This window comes from Mastigoproctus giganteus, chromosome 14 (genome assembly GCF_048544385.1).
Source record: "Mastigoproctus giganteus isolate SK-2022 chromosome 14, ASM4854438v1, whole genome shotgun sequence".
NCBI classification, from domain to species: domain Eukaryota; kingdom Metazoa; phylum Arthropoda; class Arachnida; order Uropygi; family Thelyphonidae; genus Mastigoproctus; species Mastigoproctus giganteus.
Genome location: NC_143588.1, coordinates 63,773,301 through 63,799,136, shown reverse-complemented (window position 1 = coordinate 63,799,136; position 25,836 = coordinate 63,773,301). Strand labels below are relative to the sequence as shown.

General features: G+C 36.3%; 1 protein-coding gene across 2 annotated transcripts in view; it reads left to right on the top strand.

Annotated features, from left to right (window-relative positions):
• The window catches only part of LOC150075172 (polyamine-transporting ATPase 13A3-like), a 409,674-nt gene that overhangs the window by 169,937 nt on the left and 213,901 nt on the right, over positions 1–25,836 (top strand). The window contains exons 12-13 of one of the 2 annotated variants that reach the window (XM_090388295.1): positions 6,985–7,173; positions 21,117–21,178. In XM_090388295.1, the coding sequence (XP_090244421.1) occupies positions 6,985–7,173; positions 21,117–21,178 (251 nt within the window). The remainder of the gene's footprint in view (positions 1–6,984; positions 7,174–21,116; positions 21,179–25,836) is intronic. The other variant, XM_090388296.1, reaches the window with a different exon arrangement.

The window sequence follows — 25,836 nt, the reverse complement described above, 5'->3', positions numbered from 1 at the left end:
GCTATAGACCCATATCTCTCTCAAGCTGCCTCAGTAAAATCCTTGAGAAAATTATCCACAGAAGACTCGTCTGGATCATTGAGTCGGAACATCTAATGAGCCATAGTCAATATGGCTTTCGTCAAAACAGGTCATGCTTAGATCTTATGGTCAAGGCCAAATTTGCCATCTGTAATGCTTTTGTCAAACATGAACATCTAGTAATGGTTTCAATAGACATAAAGAAGGCTTTTGATACCACCTGGCGGTGTGGTATACTTAGTGATCTTTACCTTCTCGGACTACGAGGCAACCTTCCTATATTTGTTCAGAACTTCTTACATACTAGATCATTTCAAGTTTGATACCAACATGCCCTCTCCACAACTTTCATCCAGGAAGAAGGTGTTCCACAGGGATCAGTACTGAGTGCCACTCTTTTTGCTCTGAGAATAGATTCTATCACTAAGCAGCTTCCAAATACAGTTGAGACTTACCTTTATGCAGATGACCTTTCCATCTCCTGTCATTCTCAAAACATGAGGTCTATTGAAAGACAGCTTCAGATATCACTTAATAAAATTCAACAATGGGCAAGCCTCAACGGCTATCGGCTCTCGCAGCAGAAAACAGTTGCCATTCATTTCTGTAGACAACGCAAACTTCATCCAGATCCTGAACTTCAAATTTCTAACATCTTTGTCCCGGTCACCAGCAACATCAGATTTCTTGGATTAATCCTTGACAACAAGTTAAATTTCCTAGATCATATTAAAAATGTACGGACTTCATGTCTAAAAAAGTTGAACATACTCAGAGCTTTATCTGCCCAAACGTGGGGTGCAGATCGTACCTCGCTTCTTCATTTATACAGGGCATTAATCAGATCCCGTCTCGATTATGGTGCTCCAATCTATGATTCTGCCAGAAAGAGTACATTACGCTGGCTTGATCCAATTCAGCACAGTGCTTTGAGAATTGCAATTGGTGCATTCAGAACGTCGCCAGCACATAGTCTCTACATTGATGCTCACGAGCCCCCACTAACTTTACGCAGGAAAACACTGTTACTCAAAAATATGCTGTCAAGATACAAAGTTGTGCCTCTCATCCCGTTCAGTCATACCTTTTCAACCCACCGTTAGAAATCCTATACAGAAACAAACCTAGCATAGTAAAACCAGCTGGTCTTCGCCTTCTTGAATTGGTGCAAGTTTGGAATATTTCCATCCATTCCGTAAAGCAGGTACCAACCTATACTCAACCACCATGGGCTCCTCCTCCTCTTCCAACCTGTGACACTTACCTCTGTCAATGGAGAAAGAATACTTTGCAAGCATCAAATGTCAACAAAATTCATGCAGTTCTCACTCAAAGATATAGTGATTTCTCCCCAATCTATACAGATGGCTCTAAATCTAATTCAAATGTTGGAGCAGCTGCAGTGTTTCCGAATACAATTGTATGTTTCCCTTCCATCAGAATTCAGTATATTTTCTGCTGAATTATATGCAATCAAACTAGCTTTAGAAAATCTCTATTCTGACAGTTCCTTAAAATCAGTTATTTACACTGATTCACTCAGCTCAATCATGTCGTTATGTAATTCCTCAGATAAAGTTCACCCTGTTCTAGATGAAATCAGAAGCTTATTACTGAAAATTAAAGAACGCAACCTACTGGTCACTTTTTGCTGGATTCCAGCCCATTCGGGTATTTTAGGCAATGAACTTGCCGATAAAGCTGCAAAAAATCCAACTACCTTAGATTTAACCAACATCCCTGTTCCAGCATCAGATTATGCACTAACCATTCATGCTGCTTGCCTATCACAATGGACAGCACTCTGGCACTCTCAGACTAATGATAAACTCTTTCAGTTTAAACATGATCCGAAAATTTGGCGCTCCAGTATTCATACATCGAGACGAGAAGAAATAGTCCTTTCAAGGGCAAGAATAGGACATACCCATCTGAACCACCTTCATTTACTCACAGGAGATGATCCACCACAATGTACACATTGTTCTAATAATTTGACTGTAAAACATATTCTTATTGGCTGTCCCTATTATAAACAAGTCAGAACGTCATCCTTGATCTCACTGGTTAATCTTCATAAACCTATAACTCTTGAAAATCTCATTGGTGATAAGGCAATTATTTCTGAATTTTTTGACTTTCTCAGGCAAACTGGGCTTTTTAATTATTTCTGATTTCAGATTTTCTTCTGATTTATGAAAAACTCATGTTTTAATATAATAAGTGAATAGGCACATTATAGCCTTAGCAGCTTATGTGCCATTAAGCCTCCAGAACAACAACCATCCACCCCTGTAGAATTGTTTCTTTCTATCCTTGTTCTATCCCCCTCTCCACTTGAATAAAAACTTTTTGGGATTGCCCTTCCTGGGAAGCTCAGAGAATTTAGTTATCCCTACCTTCTGGCCTGGCTCCTTGTGCTGGTGGATAGGCAACAGGTGGGTGGATCGGTGGTGTTCTGCGGTTCCCCTCCCCTTGCAAAGATGCCAGATGAACAACACAACCCCTAATTAACACACATTAACTCACACTCTCTGGCTTTTACAAAGTTTCTATACAGTACAGAGTTCACTACACGTAGTTGGTGGAGACCCTTCCTGTTGTTTATACGTATAACATTGTACAGATAACCCTCGTATAACACAGTAGTTTGGTTCATACAAAATCTTGTATAATGCGAAACCATGTTATATGGGACTAAGAACCAGTACAAAAAAGGGGTTACGTTCCAAAAGCTAACAAAAATAAGCAATTTTTTTATAACTATCGAATTTTTATACTAGTAATAACTTAATATTTTAACTATTATTTTTATAATAGTAGCAACTTAAATAGTAATAACTGAACAAACGTCTTACTTTACAAACTGTGATACTTATATGTCAGATAATGTACGTTCATTTAATTTTCTTCCTCTTCATCGTTGCTAAGCACCATCTCTTCTGCAGAATATAGATTTCGTGTACCTTCTGCTCTCTTTAAAAGTCACGAACTGCACTCTTTGAAGTTACAATTATTTTTTATGGTTTGAAACAAGCACAAGTTTAATAGCACAGAATTTCTCAACAAAATACAGTGATGTACCCCCGGCTTTAAATGTTATGTGAAAATCGGAAGAATATTTTCCAGTTAGCAAAATAAAAATAAATTTACATACATAGCTTAATTAATACATACTGTAATAAAAGTAAAGTGCTGCCATTATCAACCCACTGCAGGATGGAAGCCTCCTCAACAATTCATGCTGAGGGAAATGGACCATAATCTGCCATGCTGGTCCAGTGCAGGTTGGCAGAACGACTGTATTCAGCAGTCAGGGGCTTGAACCCCGGTCTAACTCAAAGAGCGTGTGCTACTGCACTCCTGCTCCTGCCCACTTGGCTACAGAGGCCTCTCATACTGTAATATTTACATACTAATTGATATTTCTGTTCCCTGACTTTTTTTTTTTTTTTTTTTGTAAAATTTAAAACAGTAAAAATGATAAGAAATTAATAACGAAGAACACGGCATGCACAAGTTGCAACAAACACGATACAGAGTAATGAGTTTCTGAACATTTATTTATGGTTTTTATATGATTAAATATTTCATAGAAGAAGAAACACATTTCACCATAATAACGTGAAAACCCACAGAATTCCAGCTAATAGTAGTATAGCAAATGCAAGAAGATCGAGTTTACTTCCTGTTTATAATTGATTACACTAACAGGAAAGACCAATAAACTGGAAACTGCAAATTGTTTTTATTGTTTAATGGTGGTGACCTCCAGAAATGTGCTTTAGAAAAGTATCATAAAGGTGATAACAACTAAGGTATCATGAAGGCGATAACAACAGCAGGGATTCACAAAAAGGAATGGAAACAGTGAAAATTACATCTAACATAATAGCAGGGTTTTCCCAGCACAAAATCTCAAAAATACTGTGTTATGTGAGATTTACAGCAATTCTCAAACTGTGTTAGAGCGAAACCTTGTTGTAGAAGTACCGTATTGTGCCAGGATTGCCCCAATTTATCAATCGTGTCAGAGCGAAACCATGTTGTAGAAGTACTATGTTATATGGGAGTTGCCTGTACACTATGCCACATGTAGGAAAGGCAATTCTGACCGTATTTTGGCACCATCAGTATTGCTTTTTACTGTAATATGCTTATGAGTCATTTTAAACCTGCAATGTGAATTAAGCTTTGAGGGTTGATTTCAAAAGGGGGCTTATTTATAGCATGACTATGCTTACCCTTACAGTGCTACCACGCCACTCTTATTTCCTGAGTCAGCTCCAAGTGACTCACCTGTTTTTTTGGGACCATTCAAAGAGACATTCATTAGGGGGAAATCACTTCCATTCTGATGATGAGGTCAAAAATGTGATGGAAGCCTTGATATAGCAAGAGGAGACGGTGTGGAAAAATAATATCCTTACCATAAGTTTAAATAAAGAATTATATATTTTCACCTAAAGTGACTTTTGCTGTTTTTATTTAAATCATTCTCGTATATACTTTTATTTGCCTATTTTTATAAAGTTATTATATATTGTGTTTTTATTGTTGAAATAATGTTTTTATATGCACATGGTAGTACTGTCATGAAAAGTTATTCTGCTGATATGTCCTGTCACACACTAACTAAATTAGCATTTGGACATGCTACCGGGGATAATGCAGGTCCATCCTTCAAACATTAAAAATTATCCTTTTACATGTCCCAGCCTTCGCATTTGTTGTGCCATGGATTTCAGTTCATGCATGTGAAGACATGAATGGTACTATTATGGGAGTAAATGGGGATTTTTTTTTACTAAATTGATTCTCTGCAAATTTAAGGATCAGGTTGGTGCAGTAAGTCAACTTGTTGCTAACTTCCAAGATACATCACCAGAGATGCAGAAATTGCATATTGAATAGTTCATAGGCCTTTTCCTACATTCTCAGTTGTCAGAGGTATGTCTGTTACAAGTTACTGAGATATCCCCCTGCCCTCCCAGATAAGGATATTACTTAACAAAATCAAACTGTATATGTGAGTAAATAAATATAATCTATATGGAATAATTCTAAATTAATTACACTAACAAAAAAAAAAATAAATAAATAAAAAATATATATATATGGTTATTTATATGTGGTTATTTATTTATTTTATTTTATTTTATTTCTTTCATAATTAGTCCTTTTATGTGCTTGAAAAGTGATGAATGAAAATACTTTCAAGTACTATTCAGCAATTTGTAAAAGCTTGAAGTGGTGGATTGAACTTGGCAACACAATTTGCATCTATTTAAATTGCAAAAATTATAAATACAGCAGACTCGATTTACCGGGATCGGATTAACCGAGACACTTCACGATTCCAAATTTAAAAAAAACAAAAAAAAAAACAACCAGAAATCATAAAATTCAAGTAATAACTAGACTAGGTATAAACAGTTGTTTTGCAAGTCGTAAGTAAATAAACGACAAGAAGCGGTGTTATAAGTTGTCATTGGGAGATTAGTGTACCTATTATCTTGCAACCCCCGCTGTCTTCACACCTGCCACTCAAAAAAAGAGACCAAATGTTTAGTTTGTTTTAGTGCATCCGTCGATTGTTGTGTTTCGTTATGTATGTCAGGGATGTTGGAATATTTTTTTTATAATAATTATTTTATTTATTTTTTTTTTTGTTTAGAAATCGCGAAAATGATGGGCAAACGCAAGAGTTGTGCTTTCAATTAAACAAAAACTTGAAATTATTCAAAAGTTTGAAAGCAATGCATCTGTTAAATTTCTAAGGAACCGTTATAATGTTGGTGACCAAACCATACCATACACGGCATTGTAAAAAATAAAGGGAAGCATCTTATTGGACACTCGTGTAGTGCGTGGTAAGTTTTTTTTTTGTTTTTTATCTATTGGCATACTTTTTACGTAGGTTGCTGAACATTTTTCGATACAGTAAATCCCCGACTTACATAGCTTCGAACTTACGTTATTTATATATTTTTTATATGACTGAAGATTTCAGTGAAAGGGACACACATTTCACTATAATAACGTAAGAAACCCCACAGAATTCCAGCTATTGGTATTATCGCAAATGCAATAAGGTCGAGTTGACTACCTGTTTACAATTAATTGCACTAACAGAAAAGCCTAATAAACCAGAAAGTACAAATTGTTTTTATTGTTTTATGGTAGTGACCTCCAGAAATGTGCTTTAGTAAAATGTAAGTTTGCGTGGAGTGATAATAGTGAGTTTTAGCCTTAATCCTGTGAAGTTCTTTACAGAAAATTTTCATTTTGACCATTATCATAGTGCTGACTGAGAGAATAAGTGACAGCAGTACTAGTAAATCTATCAAGAAAAGGGAAGCAATTGAGTTGGAACAGAAAATTAAAATAATAAGGATGTATGAAAATGGCCAAACATTAATAACGTATTGTGCGGAATTCAGATCAGTGGCAGCGGTGAACACAATAAAAGAGAAAGACAATACAAGAAGCGGTTGGCACCAATGAAGGTTAACTATAATAATAACCAAGGCTACGAAATACATATCAGTTTTTACAGTTCAATAACATCCGTTTTTTCTTCCTTTTATGTTTTCTTTTCTTATGTGCCACTCCAGCTACTTCACTGCTGTCCCAAGATAAAGTTTTTAATTGAACTAATTAAAAATATAAAGCTATTTTTCTTCATTCTTCTGAGGATATTATGTGGTTTTTGTAATTTTGGCAGATCGGGGATATAGTAGCAAATTTTATTAGTCATTCCTGGGTTACGTGAAACTCAACTTACATAAGAAGTCCTGGATTTTCATTTTGACCGTTTCATTTCTTACGTATGTCGGGGACTTAATGTATTTTTGGATTATCCGGGAATATTATTTTACCATCTATCCTGGAAAATCAAGTCTACTGTATTTAATAAAGAAGTTATGCTATTAAGAAAATTATAATTCTCTTCTATTCCAGGCATATACCAGAGACATAATCATAATTGTCCTGGATGTTGCAACCTTCCTGGTTCCTCCTGTTTTACCTGCTGTCTTGACTAGTATAAATGCACATGCTCAACGTAGACTTAGAAAACATGGGATTTACTGCCTTAACACTCGTCACATCAATTTTTGTGGTGGATTAGACATAGTATGCTTTGATAAGGTATTATATAAAAATGTTTTATAAATTTTTTTTTATTAAACAATAATAGGTTTTTCTTATTTATATAGGCCTATCATCTTTATACTGACATACTTTTGTAATATCTCTTCATGTATCATATTAATCTTACCTTACTGCTTTTCTCCGATGAAAACAGAGAAAACCATTTGAATGAAAAAAAAATCCTGAAATCTGAAATGAGTGACTTTTTTTTCCCTTTTTTTTTTTTTTTTTTCCCCTGTCATTATACATATCCTTCCAACCACTTTATATTGAAATTCAGAAAATTGGTCTAGGTTTTTTTTTTTTTTTTTTGTTTGTTTGCATTGTTTCCAACATACAGTTGTCCGTGGTCTTAATTGGTGTCACGAAAGCAGTGCTGAGTGAATCTGGAAGTGTTACTCACGAAATTAATATATTTTTCTGTAGCATCTAGGTTTGGAGAAAAATTAACATTTTCGTTTTATTAATTTATTAAAAAATCATTTAACAAACTTTGGCAAAACATGAATTTTTGTGCACTTAAAATATTTTGAGTCCTGATTTCAAATTTCATGGTTGCCCTTTGCTTCTCTCATAAGTACAGCAGTAATCAGCAAGCATGTTCAAGCTCCACTTGCCTCTGTACCATTTTTCTATGCAAAGTAATGTTCTGGTGAAATATTTCCCCATGTTTATTGTCACTCAAGTTTGGGAGGGGGGAGGTTCAGTTGCAAATTGAGAAAATGAATTTTTAAGCTCATTACAACCCATTTCTTTGTATTTGCAGGAGTTGGTCAATAAGCTCCTCAGTTTTCTGATCTATGATTTCTGTAAAGTTTTGACAGAGTGCCTTGAATGAATTCAGTACTGCTTTTTTGCTTATGTTGAAGATGTCATCAAAAGATGATATCCTTACCTTTAATTAGCATCTTGATTTTTGGACAAATAAACATTCCCTTTTTTATCTCTTTGCATTACTAAGTGCATGAAATTTGTTGTAAGCATTGAAAACTTCATTTTTTTTTTTGTTCAGTCGTTTACCAATTTTTTCATTATGCCTAATTCAGTATGAAGAGGGCAATAAAATTCTTTCTCCTATAAGTAGTGGAAGATGAACAGTCTTCTGTCCAGGAATATATACTGTTTGAGGCAGCCAGTTCTCGACAGTGTAATGGGAGCCTCTTGCTCTGCTGTCCTGTTTGTACAAGGAACAGCAAAATTTTTGTGAAATCAAGTTGCAAAACCCATTAAAAATGTAACCATCTTCAGATCACAACATATTTTCGATTTATATTGTTTCATTTTTTTTTGAGGAGGGATTACATATTTTTCTAGACTTCCTTCAAAAGGATAGTTTTTCCAAATAGTTGTTTGAATGAAACAGTCTATTGTGCAACAGAAAGCCCTTTAAACTATATCTTGACAAGTGTATAAAAAGCCTCCAGTCTTAATGGTTAAGATTGTAACCTACAGAATCCATTAAACCATCAGTATTGCTGTAGGAAGAGAGATCGCCTATCATAAGCAAAGACTGTTATATCCTTTTGGCATCTGGTGTATGGTTGTGCAAGAAATTTTTATTCCTGTAAGCTGGAACCCATGAGTTCAGCTTGACTCTTAAAAACATTGACTTGAGTAATAAAAATAAGAAATATACTTGAGTAATAAAATGGGATTGGCTCTCCTGGATTGTATATATTATTTGTCCCTGTTGAACACTTTCATTTATTCATTTTCACAAGATATATCTTCATCTAAAGTCCATGTTTGAGGAGGTTTAGAAAGTAGCATAATCGTCAGAGTGAGTTACTGGTTACATTGCAGAAAGCAGATTGAGGTAGTGAATCTTCATATTTTTAGATGAAAAACTAGTGGTATTGGCTAAATGAAAGTAGCAATCCACAAAATTGTCTTGTTCCCACAATACCATTGGTATTGCAAATGTCGCACACTTCATTTTTCCATTTAACAAGCCTCGAAGTGTCACTTCATGACATGCGGAACAAAAATATTGAACCCACAGTCTCCTATTTTGCAATCAAACTACAGTTTGTAAGTTTTATTGATTATATAAGAAATTGCCTTTGTGCTGTTCAGTAACATACTCACTACAAATGTAAAAGAAATTCTTTGATTTATTAAGTGTCAGGACATTTCAGTTCTCACACAATAAATATATCATTCATCACACATAGTGAATTATAGATATACACAGAAACAATTGACTTAACAGTTGACTTTGAGTTGTTGAATAAATAATATTGTTAACATTACCTTATCTGTAAAAACTAATATAGTGCTGTGCCACTTGGTGGCTAAGCACTGTTTATACAAGTATCCTTCTGAAACTAATACCTCCAAATTTTTTATTGGTTAACCCTGTAAGTATGTCAATTTAAACTGTATTAAGTGCTTTACTCAAATAAATGAATGAATGTATTTAAGTGCTTCAAGTCTAAGTACTTATATTTATTATTCTACATATTCATCATCACTTTGTATACATTTTCAGTGCTGTTTAATAAGAACCTGTATCCTCCCCTCTCATAAAAGTCACCATCAGCTTCCAAGAGACACTTCTTGATGGCCACAGTAACAGCATCTGCATTTGTGTACATTGTGCTTATGTACACAAACTACTGTAATTTATTTATTTATTATTGTTATTTAATTTAATTTTATTTTATACACATGAAGAACAATTGAATGAAAATGAAAAAAGACTATCTTGCAGTTGAGGTTTCAAATTGATGTAGAAAGTACAAGGGCTTTGATACTTTTTCCATTACCATCATTCTTTTGCAAAAACATTTAAAAAAAATCTGCTCACAACATTATTTGGGTGCATTTTTGGTATTACAAGAGAGTTGGTGGTTAATGGATTTCTCCGTTACTTTAGAAAGAGTAGAAGTGCAATGAGACGAAAACACTCTGCACTTTGAAAAAAAAAATTGACTGATGTTTTCTGAGAAAAGGATGTTTCTGAATCATTTTCTAATGCTGATTTTTCAAAAATGACTTTTGTTTGTTTCCATCATGTCAGATTTCTTCAAAAATCATAAAAGAAAATTTGATTTTTCACAAATATTTATTAATTTTGGCAGAAGTTGTGCACTGAAATTATAACAAAATGCTTCATTTACCAGACCTTATATTTAAATACACTATTAAAAAGAGCAGTGTGGTAAAGAGTCCACTAATACTCACCTCACCTCTCATTTTAAAAACTGATCTACGATGGATCAATTTTTTTCTTTGATTTTCTTGCAGATCCTTCTACTTTATAATCCCTCTTCAGCATCCAGCAGCAATGGTCAGCCATGTTGACATTCCACCTCCCCTGGTACCTCATCTCCATAATGTCCTAGTGAATCCCCTCACCCTGTTCTTCACTAACACTTCCTAGATTTTATGGGACGTAGTCACTGTGGAAGTGTATAAAATGTACCTTGACACTCATGTCACAGCCCAGCTCTTTGAAGTTTGCCAACATATTTTCAGCTATATTCTTGTAGTCTGGACTCTTGTTGTTCAATAAGACGTTCTCAACAACAGACCTTAAGCTAATACATGCCTGTTCTTCTCTATTATTTATAGTTCCCTCAAAACCTTGGTCCAAGATCAGTTTGTAAATTTTGAGGTCCAACAAAAATAACTTCATTTAGCTTCTCTTGGGTGATTGATGGGAATTTAGTTCAAAGGTCATTGAAGTAGAGACCTTCCTGCAATAACGCTTTCACAAACTGTTTCATCAAACCCAGTTTGATGCAAGAGTGGAGGGAGGACAGTTTTGGGGTCTAACATTGGTTTACGAACTATATGAACTATGTTCTTTGATCCAGGAAACAAACTGCCCCTTTTTGGTTTGACCTTGACATCTCACTGCTTACTCCTTACCTGGCTGTCCCACTCACACAGGTGTCTCCGTAGCCAGGTGGGAAGGAGCAGCAGTGCGTAGCACACGCTTCTTGATTAGACCGGGGTTCGAGCCCGTCACCACCAAATACAGAGGATGCGGAAAGGTCAGGGAATGACCACCGCATATCACGGAGCAATTTGGCCTTAGTTGCTAATGCTCCTAAAAAAAAAACCAAATAACAAAACCAAACCCACTCACACAAAAAGCAAAGACATTTTTGTATAGCCAGATTGCTGTTCAAGTAACATGCCTATCACTTAAAAGTCAGCACAGACCAACCAGCCATATTATATGAGAGAGAGAAAGAGAGAGAGAGTCTTTTATTGCACACCTTCAATTGTGACAGTTACATTATTGGATAATGTGTTGCAATGTCCCTTTATGGCTGAGAGGCCAGGGTTGACAAGCTATTCAAGTTTTTATGTTTCTTTCAAATGCACAGAGTGAACTACTGGAATTGATCCACATTTATTTCCATTGTGGAACAACACACCTTAGACTCCTCTTTGATGGGTCAATAAAAAGTCTCCACTGTGTAGGATTGTGACTGATTCCTAAATAGTTCATCAAGTCATTTATATTACTACCAAAAACCATAGAATCTTCCTCAGAAAAGTAGGGAACTAGTTCTCATTTTCTGTGTTTGTACCATGAGAAAAACATCCCACATGCTTGATTTTTTATTCAAGTCTAGAACCAAGGAGTTCTGCAGATTGCTTCTGTAAATTTAAATCTCTTACCAGATTGAGTTCAGACTGTGAAAACAGTTGAGGACTGGACTCAGTCTCCAGGTGTGTAGACTTTCATCTTGTGAAGCTTCACTTTCAGTAATCTCTGCTGCTACATTCTCAAGTATAAGTGGAGGGCATGGAATCAGCAAGTTATTTCCATGTGCAACTGGTCTAATGGCAGATGGAATATTAGGATGCACAATGCCCTTCTTACTCTCTGCATTGTATCCCTCTACATTAACTATGAAAAAGTAACAGTTATCATAGTGGTTTGTAGGCTCCTGCCAAATCATGGGAATTGCAAATGGCATAGCTTTCTTTTTACCATTTTTCCACAATCTCAGTGCTTCAACACAGGTTCAATATACTTTATGTGGAGCCGATTATTTATCTTGGTCATTGTTTAACTCCAAAATAAGCACAATACGCATTTTTTTGCAAATTCTGCAATATCCTGTCTTGCTTGAGGACTAGATAACTCCACAAATATAACAAAATAAGTTCAGATTGTTCCAACCCTTGCATGAAGACATTTTACTCACTTTTGAGCACAAGTTTGATATGGTAACCTCAAAAATAAACTGAGCTCACACTGTTAAACTCTTTGCCTGTAGCCCTCCAGGTCAAGAAATAAATGACTGAATGCAGTGTTGCAACACATGTGAAGATTTAGTTAACAAATTCTCAGCATTTACTCCTAACTTAATACAATTCGTGACATCAACTTAAGTGATTTGTGAAGAAGCTGTATGTGACAGGAAAAAAAAAATTGAATAACATTTCTGAAATCAGTGTAAAAAGCTGAGTTTACAAAGATTGAAAACCATACGGAGTGATGAATTGAATGGGAGGGATTTGTCACCCTTTTTAGAAACTGGCTGGATGTGGAGCAAATTTCTAAGCAGAAGTGAAAATCATCATCATCATCAGCCATTTTCAATCCACTGCAGGAAGAAGGCCTCTCCAGCAACTTTCCAGTTCCTTCTGTTTTGCGCAATGGCCATCCATTTACTATCCACAAACTCATGAATATCATCTATCCATCTCCGCTGTTTGTCTTCCAGGTTTTCTTCTAGCCCCTCTTGGGTACCATTCTGTTATTCTCTTAGTCCATCTCTCATCATGTCTTCGAGCTATGTGTCTTGCCCAAGACCATTTTAATTCTTTAGTTTTGATAAGAATGTCCTTTACTTGAATTTGCTGCCTAATCCATGTGTTTCTCTTATCTAACAGTCTGATTCCCAATATAATTTGTTCCATTCTTCGCTGTGTAGTTCTCAGCTTCTCTTCCATTCTTTTGGTGAGTGCTCAAGTTTCACTTCCATAAGTCATGGTGGGGAGTATACATTGGTTCATTATTTTACGTTTCAGACAAACCGGGATATTGCTCTTTAGTATGTGACTATATTTCCTGAATGCTATCCATCCAAAATTTATTCTTCTCTTGACTTTCAGCCATTTATCATTATTACAGCTAATAACTTCTCCCAGATAAGTATACGACTTCATCTTTTCTATTACTGCTCCTTCGTTCATTATGTCCCTTTCTGTGGCATACTTGTTCATCATTACTTTTGTTTTAGCCATATTCATCTTTAGTCCAAAATCCTGTGCATAACTGATTAAGATTTTCCTCTAATTCTTTGGGATCATGGCTTATGACTACAATGTCATCTGCCAATCGTAAATGGTTTAGGTACTCTCCATTCACATTGACTCCTTTCTGCGACCAGTCTAATCTTCTGAAAGCTTCCTCAAGGGCAGCACTAAACAGCTTCAGAGATATTGTGTCTCCTTGTTGAACTCCTTTCTCAATTTTCAATTTCCTACTGTCTTTGTCTAGTCTAATAAAGGAGGTAGCATTCTCATATATTTTCTTCAAAATCATAATATATGGGGTATCTATGCCTTGTCTTTCCAGTGCCCGAAACATTGCCTTATGCTGTATGGAGTCAAATGCCTTTTCATAATCCACAAATGCCAGGCATAATGGTGTTTTATATTCATTTGCTTTCTCCAATAACTGTGGTATTACGTGAAGGTGATCCATAGTTGAGAATCCTGTCCTAAAGCCAGCTTGCTCTTTCGGATGAGTCTCATAAAGTATTCTTTCTAATCTGTTAATGGCCCTTGTGAACAACTTGTAGATGTGGGATAACAAGCTAATTGGTCTATAATTTCCAATTTCTGATTTATCTCCTTTCTTATGCAGCAAAACTATGGTTGAATTATTCCACTGCTTAGGCACCACACCTTTTCTAATGCATTTTGTGAAGAGCCTTGCTCTTAATTTGAATTTATGCCCCCTTAGGTTCGTAATCTGAACAAGTGGAAGGATCCCATCAGAATTCAGCATGCTCAACCCATTCAATGCCTTATACACCTCAATCAGATCACCGCGCAGGTGCCTAGTCTCCAGCCACTGCAATTTGCAGAACTTTAGCCTCTCTTGGTAAGAGGATCCTTTCATTCCCCTCACTAATCTTGTTGCCCTTCTCTGTACATGCTCAAGTAAATCTACATCCTTCCTAAAATGAGGCCTCCAGACCTGTACGCAGTACTCAAGGCGTGGCCTGACCGTTGCCTTATACAAATGGATAATCACCTCCTTTTCCCTGCTAACAAAATTCCTATATATCATTGACAAAACCCCATGACCTGCCCTGGCAGCCTGTCTGCATTGCTCAGAAAACTTCATAACTGCCTGCACAATTACTCCCAGGTCTTTTTCATTTTCTAACACCTTAAGTGTAGTACCACACAGTTGGTACGTTTCTCTGGGGTTATTTCTACCCATATGCAGTACTTTGCATTTGTCAAGATTAAACTTCAGTTGCCACTTCTTAGCCCATCTGCCCAAATTATCTAGGTCTTGTTTCAGAAGCATACTGTCATTAACAACCCCGCCAACCTTTGTATCATCTGCAAACTTCGACATTAAGCCTGATATACCTTCATCAATATCATTGATAAATATACAAAACAACAGTGGACCCAACACTGAAACCTGTGGGAATCCACTAATAACATTAGTCCACGAAGATCAGCACCCATTGATTACCACCCTCTGTCTTCTCCCACTTAACCATCCTTTTATCCATTGTAGCAACTTACCCTTAATACCATTCTGCTCCAATTTGTACAATAGTCTTCCATGCGCAACAGTGTCAAAAGCTTTCCTGAAATCCAAATATATGATATCGAAATTATTTTTTGCATCCAGTTCCTTTGTAACCACATCATAATATCCTATCAGATTTGTCAGACAAGACTTTCCCTTAACAAACCCATGCTGTGTCTGAATTATTGCTGCAGTCTTATCTAGATTATCCTGCAATGCATCTTTAACCAGTGACTCCATTATTTTACCCGGAACAGAAGTTAAACTAACTGGCCTGTAACTACTCGTGTCACCCTTCGATCCCCCTTTATGAATTGGGGATACATTTGCACATCTCCAGTCCGTGGGAACCTCCCCTGAGTCCAAGGATGCTCTCATAATTATGGCTAAGGGTTTGCTTAGTTGCTTTGCAGCCTCCTTTAATATAACTGGATAGATCCCATCCACCCCAGGTGCTTTTCTTATGTTTAACTTCAACAATTTCTCCTCCACTTTGCTCTCAGTTATTACAAAATCATTAAGTATCCTGCTACAATTTGATAACCTTCTGCCATTTTCAAACCTTAATAATTCCTCATGTGTGAATGTAGATGCAAAATACTCATTCAGTTTGTTTGCTATCTGAGCAGGATCATCAACAGTCGAACCATCGATGTCAAGGGGACCAATCAGATTTATCACCTTCCTTTTAGAGTTTATATGAGTAAAGAAATCCTTGCTGTTTTTCTTAGTATCTTTTGCCAAGGATTTCTCGTAATCTGCCTTCACCTGCCTAACCTCCTTTGTGACCTGATTACAGACCAGCTTATATCTGCCATAGGCTTCTAAGTCACTTGATAATTTATATGCCTCCCATGCATTTTTCTTCTCTGTTACGAGTCTCATTAGTTCATTAGATAACCATTTAGGCCTAAACCTTGAACAATATTTCTTAATAGGTATGAAACTTTTAGTAGCATCCACGATTAATTCCTTGAATGCTTCCCACTTAGAATTTACTGTTGGTAACATCGTCAGTTTATCCCACTGTACAGAATTTAAAAACTTTCTGAGACCACTGTACTCACCTTTACGGAAGCAAAAACCCTTTTCTTTACCCGATGGTAATTATATCTTTAAGTAAATCCCACATCAGTACACTGTGATCACTGCCACCTAGTGGTTCCTTTATCTGCAAATTCTTAATACACGAATGATCACTGCTGATAACCAGATCAAGAGTATTACTCTCTCTAGTTGCCTCTCGAACATGCTGCTGCAGAAAACAATCATCCAATAAATCCACAAAAGTCTGACTAGTGTGTGAGTGACCAACCCACAAGTTCCAGTCAATATCTGGGAAGTTAAAATCCCCCATTATAAGACATTCTGATTTACTGGCCCACTCTATTTCTCTGTATAATTGTTCATTGTACTCATTCGAGTCATTAGGCCTATAACACACTCCTACTCTTATTTTTGCTTTCGCAGTGCTTATGTCACACCAAACTGACTCAACAGTGCACTGTTCATCTGTATCAACTGGGTGCACTTCTTTTGATTTTATGTTTTTCTTAATTAGCAGCATAACTCCTCTTCCCTTTCTATCCTTTCTGTTCACATTGTACTCCCCAATTCCAGTTCTGCATTCCTTATATCTGTGTGACACCACGTCTCTGCTATCCCAACAATATCCGCCTTTAATGTCTTGACCAACACTTCAAATTCATCAAATTTATTTACTATACTTCTAGCATTGGTATACATGCTCCTATTCCTAGTTACCCTAACACATCCCATATACCCACCTATTTCAGGATGACTGCCATCCGTCCCTGAAACCCCCAACACCCCCTCGCTCCAGGTCGCTACTTATTCTAATAGAAGTTGTGCAAGAATCACCTTCACCTCTGCCTACGGCTACTGTTAAACTATTAGTCCTTGTATCCCCCCTAAGCTATCAGTTTCCCGACCCACCTAACACTGCCTCGATAGCATCAGCAAATATTCTTGCACCCTTTCTATTTAAGTGTATCCCATCCCTGTAGAAGCAGGAGTCTCCTGTTAACAAGTACAGACCAGGCTGAAAAAAATTCTATCCCTTGAGCCTTGCACAATCTTTCCAGGGCCGAATTGATTGACAAGGCTCTCATCATATACTCCCTCCTATCGTGTCTGGGCAGAATTGCAGACACTTTCAAATTCAACCCTAATTCTCGGCTTTTGTTCAACAGTGACCTGTACTTGTTAAGTAATTCTGCCGGTCTCCTACTCTTAATATCATTAGTGCCAACGTGTACAACTATATCACCTTTTGTGCCCTTAAAAGATGATATCCGCTCTACAACGTCATCAACCTTTGCCCCTGGCAGTCATACCCTGGTCCTGTTCCATCTATCCTTTTTACAAAATATATTCCCTGTCTCCCTGACAATAGAGTCAACAATATAACTAGTTCCTTTGGGACCAGCGCATTCTGCCTTGGGGGTTGCCACTGTGTTGCCAGGGGTTACCAGAACTTTTTCTCTGGAAACTAAACATGAGTTCCACCACTTCAACTCTCCAATAGGCAAAGTGGTGATAATGCATCAGTTGATGAGCATCATCATCTTCTACCTGATAACACAGAGGGGCAGCATTCCTCCATGTGTTGTAGATGCTACACCCTAACCTCTGCTTACATTGGTGTTCACCTGCAGCATATTAGGTGCCATATTTCAGGACTTGCACGTAGGGGTTATATCCAGGGTTACCAATAGTCCCACCATAGTGAAGATTCAAGCAGAGGATCTGATTGTTGCAGAATAACCAGACTTTGCCACAATTCAGTCCACTTGACTCAATTGTTACCTGTATGTTGGTTTCATCAGCTTTTTAGACTCCCAGGTAGCAAGTCTAGCTTGTCATACCAAATATAATGTCTGTGTCAGCCTCAAGGACCACCTGCAACTGCTAGTATGGTATAGCTGATATATTTGAAGTTGTTTCCAGTGGAGTTCCCCAGGGTTCGGTGTTGGGCCCACTGTTGTTTTGTATATTTATCAATAATATTGATGAAGGTATATCAGGCTAAATGTCGAAGTTTGCAGATGATACAAAGGTTGGCAGGGTTGTTAATGACAGTAATGGCAGTGTGTTACTGCACAGGATCTAGAAAATTTGGGCAGATGGGCTGAGAAGTGGCAACTGAAGTTTAACATTGACAAATGCAAAGTACTGCATATGGGTAGAAGTAACCCCAGAGAAACGTACCAACTCTGTGGTACTACACTTAAGGAGATAGAAAATGAAAAAGATCTGGGAGCAATTGTGCAGTCAGATATGAAGTTTTCTGAGAAATGCAGACAGGCTGCCAGGGCAGGTCATGGGGTATTGTCAATGATATACAGCAATTTTGTTAGCAGGGAAAATTAAGTGATTGTCCCTCTGTATAAGGCAATGGTCAGGCCATGATTTGAGTACTGCGTACAGGTCTGGAAGCCTCATTTTAGGAAGGATGTAGAGTCAACAAGATTGGTGATGGGAATGAAGGGGTCCTCTTACCAAGAAAGGCTGAAGTTCTGCAAATTGCAGTGGCTGGAGACTAGGCACCTGTGAGGTGATCTAATTGAGGTGTATAAGGCCTTGAATGGGTTGAGCACACTGAATTCTGATGGGATTCTTCCACTTGCTCAGATTATGAACCTGAGGGGACATAAATTTAAATTGACGAAAGACAGTTGTAGAATAGAGTGTGGTAATTTGCCTTTAGCCAGTGGGTGATTAATTGCTGGAAAAAAATTCCTTCTGTCTTTTGTGGAAGTTGATAGCCTAAATAAATTCAAGGACAAACTTTTAAAGGGATTGGATGTGTGAAATTAAGTTTTTGTTTTTTGGCTGATGCTACATAACTCATACGCTTGCTTTCTTGCATCACATGCCTCCGTAGCCAGGTGAGAAGGAGCAGCAGTGTGTAACACACGCTTCTTGACTAGACTGGGGTTCGAGCCCGTCACCACCAAATACGGAGGATGTGGAAAGGTCAGGGAATGACCACTGCATATTCTCGGAGCAATATGGCCTTAGTTGCTAATGCTCCTAAAAAACCAAAACAAAAAAAAGCCTCCATTACTGTTGCTATTACTATTTACTTCAGGGTTTTCCTCTTGAAGAAAAACTAAATTCTCGCACACCAAAGTGCTACATACATTTTTTAATGAGCAAATGATAAAAGATGTTGCAGTAGCATGCAATGTTATTCTGTTTGATGAAACAGAATAGCACACTCCTGCAACAGAATAGTTTTTAAAAATCATAATTGCATACTAGTAAAACAGATGCTGATGAGGGCACTGCCACTTTCTGCTGAAGATGTTTGCAACTGGGAATATAGTGTTGCTGTGTACATCAAAGAAATCAAAGTATTTTTTAGATTTGAAACAATTGAGTTACAAAAAAATTGTTTCTGTCCATAAAAGCCAAGTTACAAAAACAACTAAACTTTGTTATCTCAAGTATAAAGTTATTTTGTGCATTTAATGACATTTTCCTAAAACACTAACTTCTCATCCATGTATTGTATGATGAACTAGAGTTTATGCAAATGTGATTTGTTGAACAAAGTGAAGATGTGGGTTTGATGGAAAAAATTTTGAAGTCTCTTGCTGCTAAAAGAAATTATAGTGAATGCAGAAATGCAAATTTTTATAGAAAGTCTTGCAGATTTTCTGTAATAATTTAATGAACAAGGAACTTTAAAATAATTATTGCATTTCGTGATGACACATATACTTTACCTGCTGCAGCATATGGGATGCATTAAGTCTGTAAATGCTGTTCAGACAGTGCTGAAAACAGATTCATAGCATTCTGAAACATGTTGTCTGATTTAATTTTTTTTATTTTTTATTTTTTTTTTAAATTTTTATTTCTGAAAGTTTATAAATATGCAAATATTGCTAAAGTAATCCAAACATGTTTGACTTGTAGTAGTTTAGATATCGAATAAGGTTTCTAGTATAAATTTGGATGGCAGGTGTTTTGGCCATCCAAATTTATAGTCTTAGAGAAGACCTATTGTGGCTAATATTAAAATAAAGTCCCAAAAAACTTCATAAAATCTCAGTAGTACACAATTTCCATTTTGTTGCAAATAACAATCTTGACAAGGAAAGACAAATTACTCTCCTCTGCATCAAGTTACATCATCCAAAAATAGCCTTTTGAACATTTTAGCAAACACAAAAACAATCTTCATTAGAAGTTAAATGAAAGACTGTTACACCATGTGAGAATTTGTTTTAAGATGTTAATTGAAATGTTACCAAATCAATCTACATCTGATGCAGTTGGCTATTTCAAGTTTCTGCTGAACCCTGTCTTCAGGCTTCTTTGGGAGGGGACATAAAGAAACAATTATACAAATATTTGTGGTAATATAAAAAATAGTTATGAAAGTAGTTAACTGATATGTGAATTAATTAACGGCAATAATTTCATAGAAGCTTAATATTTATGTCTTGAGAAGAGACCTGAGAATGTAATGCTAGTTCATAGCCTTCATCTAAAGGTTACTGTTACTAATGAAAAAGGCATTAGCTGGAAAATGAAAACCATTGCTATCAGACAAAACTTATTTTAAATTAAAAATGTCTGACTATTAAGACTTACAACAAGCAAATCTTGGTGACAAAGAATAAAAATTGATAAGTAAGAGCCTGTTATATATAGCCAAAAATATCTTAAGCAACTGTCACTGATGTCTCAGACATCATGCCACATGGAGGAGTTGAGTTGAGTAAAAGAATAAAATGCAGTTGCTTGTAAAGCAATTAACTTAGACCTCAAGCAATGAATTGCTGTCGTAATTAAGTACAGGAATTACAAAATTTACTAGTTTTTTATATCTCAGAACGAAAACAGAAAATACGTTATCATCATTTAGAGAATATTTCTGGGGAAAAGTATATGAGAGGATTCAATGTTATTCTCAAGTTTAGAAAAGTGAACAGGAAAAGTGGAAAAAAGAGTATCAGACAGATCAAGAGTTAGTATAGCCATCCTATATATTCAGCATGTATTTTGTATAAAAATTTAAAGTGTTGAATGCAAAACATTAAATCCACCATTTATTAAATCAACTATTGAAAGTTTTTTGTACTTTTTCTAGAAATTATATAATTATCAATAATTATAAATGTAAAATGATTAATTTAGATTTTATTTCTGATAGACAGGAACTTTAACAGAAGAGAGCCTGGATATTTCAGAAGTTGTTCCTATAGAGAATGGACAGTAAGGAACCCTTTTTATGTTTGATTTATTTCTTTAATGTTTGCTAACTCTATGTAATGTATAATTTATTTAATTAGCTAAAAAGCTGTATATTAGATGAAACTCCTTTTATTGTTAATGTCCAAATGCTGGATCTGTTAATCCATGTAATCCCAGAGGTGTTTTATGGGATTCATATCTGGAAAATTTGGCTGCAGAGGTAGGACCTGGAAGTCACTTTCATGTTCGGTGAATCACTCTTGGAGTACTGGCAATGTGGTGGAGCACATTATCCTGTTGGAAAACACCTGTGCCATCTGGGAAGATAGTCACTGTGAAGGGGTGCACCTGATCAGCCACAATGGCAAGGTAGATTTTAGTATTCAGCGTGCATTCCAGGAGGTATGAGGGCTTCAAGAGATTCCTTGAAAAACATATCTCATACCAAAACATTGCTACCACCTGCCTCTTTCTGTTGGACAAGGACTTTGATGCAACTCCTTTCCACAGTTTGTCACCGTACACTCCATCTACATATCATCTACATGACATAGCAGAAAATGTGATTCATTTGAAAAGCAATTTTTTTTCAAGTTGTCACTGGTTCAAGACACTTGTCAGACACAAAGTTTAGGCATCGTTGGTTTTAGATGGCTGTAAGCACTGTTGCCTTGACCTGCCACTTCCTCTGAAGGTCTGTACAGAGGAGGGTTTGTTGGATCCATCTCAGAAACACTGCTGGTTGTTCTGTGGTTTAAGTTCATGATCAGCTGATCCACCATTTTCTATTGGCTCGCACAAAGTGGGACAGCCTACATTCACCACAACCATCAATTAGGTATGGGTGTCTGCCACTTCACCCAGTGACAGCTGTTATGTTCACTATCAGTCCACCCTTAGAATGCCTTAACTACAGCCTGCAAGAGTTGCAGTTTTCATAATACTGCTACCCTTCAAGCAATACCTGACAATTACCCCTTTTATGAAGTTGTGAGATTGACCTTTTTTTGAAGTAGTAAGAATGCGACCTGTGCCCATGTTGATTGATCAAGTACGTCATAGGACTGCATGCCATGAACCTGCACTGTCACATTTACCAGTTCTCATTGCAGCATGCTTGCCACCAGGTGGGGAGGAATGGCTGATTGCTAAAACGTGGGGGTGGTCATAACATTTTGGCTGGACAGTGTATATATTTTATATATGTATTTCTCCTAATGCATGTACAGAATTAATTCAGTAAAGTTTCATTTTTAAAATATTTACCAATATTTAAAAAAATATATGATTAAGTAAAAGCAATTTATTTACTTTTAAATAAAAATGTTGTGGTTATTCACATCTACCAAAAATTAAAGGGAAAAAAAAATTGAAAAATTTAATTAAGAGAACAAAATTTAATGAGTTTTTTTGTGTGACTCTTTGTTCTGAACTAAGAAGCTGTTTGGTTCCAGCTTCAATTGATCTTTCAGGTGAGTTTTGGTCATCTCTGATTGCAGCACATCAGGTTGTGCCGAAGCAAGAGAATAAGTGATGAGCGTGTTGATGCAGTCGTGGATATTCAAAAGCATTCTTCCATATTTCAGTAGGGGTTGTTCTTGCTGTCAGATAGATGCTTCAGAACATTGTCTTCTGAGAATTCAGTATCTCAAATGCACCTGAAGATTTGCAGATGCATTTAAGACATCACCCAGATGAGGCTGAAAAGCTAACAGCAGTGTGACGTCATGTTTTTAAAAATCTTTAAACTTGTCATTGTACTCATAAATGAAGACATCAAAGACACCTATATATTCCATCATTGACATCAGTATATATCTTTACCATTACTTCATTGAATTGGTAAAGTGGTAAAGAAATAGGTGTTACATGAAACTTCAGTCAGAACCATTTTATTGAATTGTAAACCTTTATTAATTATGTTATGTTATCAAAAAAAAGGCTACAGGTTCCCCATCCCTGTTCTAGACTGCATGTCATTGTTACTATACATTTGCAACATAAAATTAATTTTGTGAAACATTCAGTACTAATTCACAGTATAGTATTTATTATTACAGTAGTATATATTTCGTTTTTAAGCCAATTTGCTTGCTGAAATCATATTGCACCATTTATACCTCATAGATATTTAGACAGCAGATACTTATTTTATTGTGCAATGGAAAGCCCTCTCCTTGTTCACATTGTTAAAAGTGACTTCCTCCAACACTTGATTTTCTAGAATTGACAGATAGTGAAATATAGTCAAATTAAGTATATGATTTGCCCAAACAGGAAAGTCAAAAAATGCAAGCAAAGCAGAAATGTTGTGAGAAAAACATCTTTTAACATTTGACTGTATTTATTACAGTCAGGAATAAAAGCTCTGTAAGTCTCAGGAAAAACAGCACAAGAATCCAGAGATGGAAAAATACCCTAAAAATCTTATATGTCCTTTTCTTACAATTAAACAAATGTGACAAAGAAGAATTAATGGAAAAAAGTTCAGGTAGTTTGTCAACCAAAATAAAGCTTCAGCAGGAGTAAGATCTAAAAGAATATCTCATGGATATATAATAAATATAAAACAAGAACTTTAACTTTAAATCCTGTTTAATATACTTTGGTGGGAAAAAAAACAAACAAAAAATATCTTTTTCTGTTTGAGATACTTGCAGAATTCAAAGTATTAACTGATTGCATATAACTGAAAAAAAATGGGGGCAGATGATCCAGTTGAAGTATTAGTAACTGTTGTAATATTCAACACCAGACTGGTAAAAAAAAAAAATCTTTATTGAAGTAGGCTTCATACTGCTACTCAGTTTATAATGTTCAGTTCATGACAGGGTGTGCTAAGTAATGCGATCCCTTCCAACAAGCAAATTAAAACTGACCATTACCATAATTTATATATGATGACTCACAGGAAAGGATCCGTGAGTTTAATTCTTCAACCATACACAGGCAGACTAGTGGTACAACATAAATGATAATTAAGCAATAATAAAATTAATTTAAACCAACGTTTGAGAGCTAAAGCTTCAGTCCCAGGTAAAACAAGGTGTGACAGCTTAAAAGTACAATATGAATGCTTCACAAAAAAAGACACACCACAATCCTGACATTCATACGATCCTATTCATGCGATCTTATTGCATAAAACTTATAAATAAAATTTGATTCAAATGCAGACAAATCCTGATGGCTGTCTAACTAAATGTCTGTAATATATAATGTGGAAACCAATCAAATAATAAGATGTGTGTTAGCTTAGATAACTTTAGTATCGTCTGATTCAAAGAACATAGGACGTGGCACCTGTATGTGGTGAGGGGACTTCTCAGTGATGCTTCTGGCCTTAGATTAGCATCACTGGGATCTAGTGCTTCACAGCCTAGGTTCAGGCTAACACCATAGGAATCTGGTTTGTTCGTCATGCACCATGACTCGTGGAAATTCGGAAAGGGGACTCCTGGTGGTTAAGGGGGCCCAGCTTTGATGCGCTACTCTGGCCCCTGCTTCAACAAGATGGGCAGTCCCGGATGGCTCGACTAGGATCAATGGGCTAATGGGTTCGCCTGCAAGGGTTAACCTTGTCAATGTCATGCCCCTACCCTCATGGTCTAAGGGACATGATTCAGACTGGTGACAGTGCAGGTATAATGTCTGGGTAGCCCTGAACCCGCTCCCGAGTGCATTTATTGTTTGCCAGGTAGTGGGTGTCCCATTTGGGCTTCATGGTGGGTGGGGAGCCCAGACACTGAACCAAAACAAAACATCCATGAATCCTGATAAAGTGCAGTCTAACTTGGTTATAACAAGCACAGAAATAACAAGATCACTGCTGTAATGAGCAAAAAGCCATAATGATTTTAATTTACGTGTATTCCCATACAAGGCTCTTACATGGATATACAGTACAAATTTTGGGAGCTGTGCAAACATTCTTAATTGCTTGGGTAGTCGAAAAAACCTAATTCTTGGAATAGAAAAAAATTAAAGGGGCGACTTAGCTTTTATGACTACCCACATCGGATTAGCAGCCTTTTTATGACCTTGTCCTTTCAGGGATGGGGACTATACTATAGTGCATTGGTGTTCCCCTTGTTGCATTACCCTATTTACAGACTGTCTTGTATTCACTGAACCATAAATTTATTTTGAGACTTCTAAGAACTTTGTATGCATATCATTTTACTGTCATTTTAAAGTAAAATCGGTTAGAAACAAACCCTTCTTTTGGAAACAAGTTTACTAACAAAAGAAAGTGTCTCTGGATTTGCAAAAAAGTCATAATTATTCGTAAGTTAGAACGTCGTGCAAAAAATGTTGAAGTGTGTAAAAAGTTTTCTTTGTCCTTTTCAACCGTATCGACGTTGTGGAAGAATAAACATGTTTACATATCGGCACTGGAAAAGAACATAACCGAAAAAAAAAAAAAAAAAAAATTTAGAAAGTGCGAGGTTACAAACATCAATGTAGCATTGCTTCAATGGTTCACTACACAAAAAAGTGCTGGATTTTCAATAGATGGTCCGATCTTGAAGGTTCAAGTGGAAAAATTTGCTAGACAATTTGGATGTGGCGGTTTTGTATGTAACAATGGTTGGCTGGATCAGTTTTAAAACCAAATATAAGCATATTAATACAATTAATATGTAGGTATATACTAATATTATTTTTTTCTCTCTAAT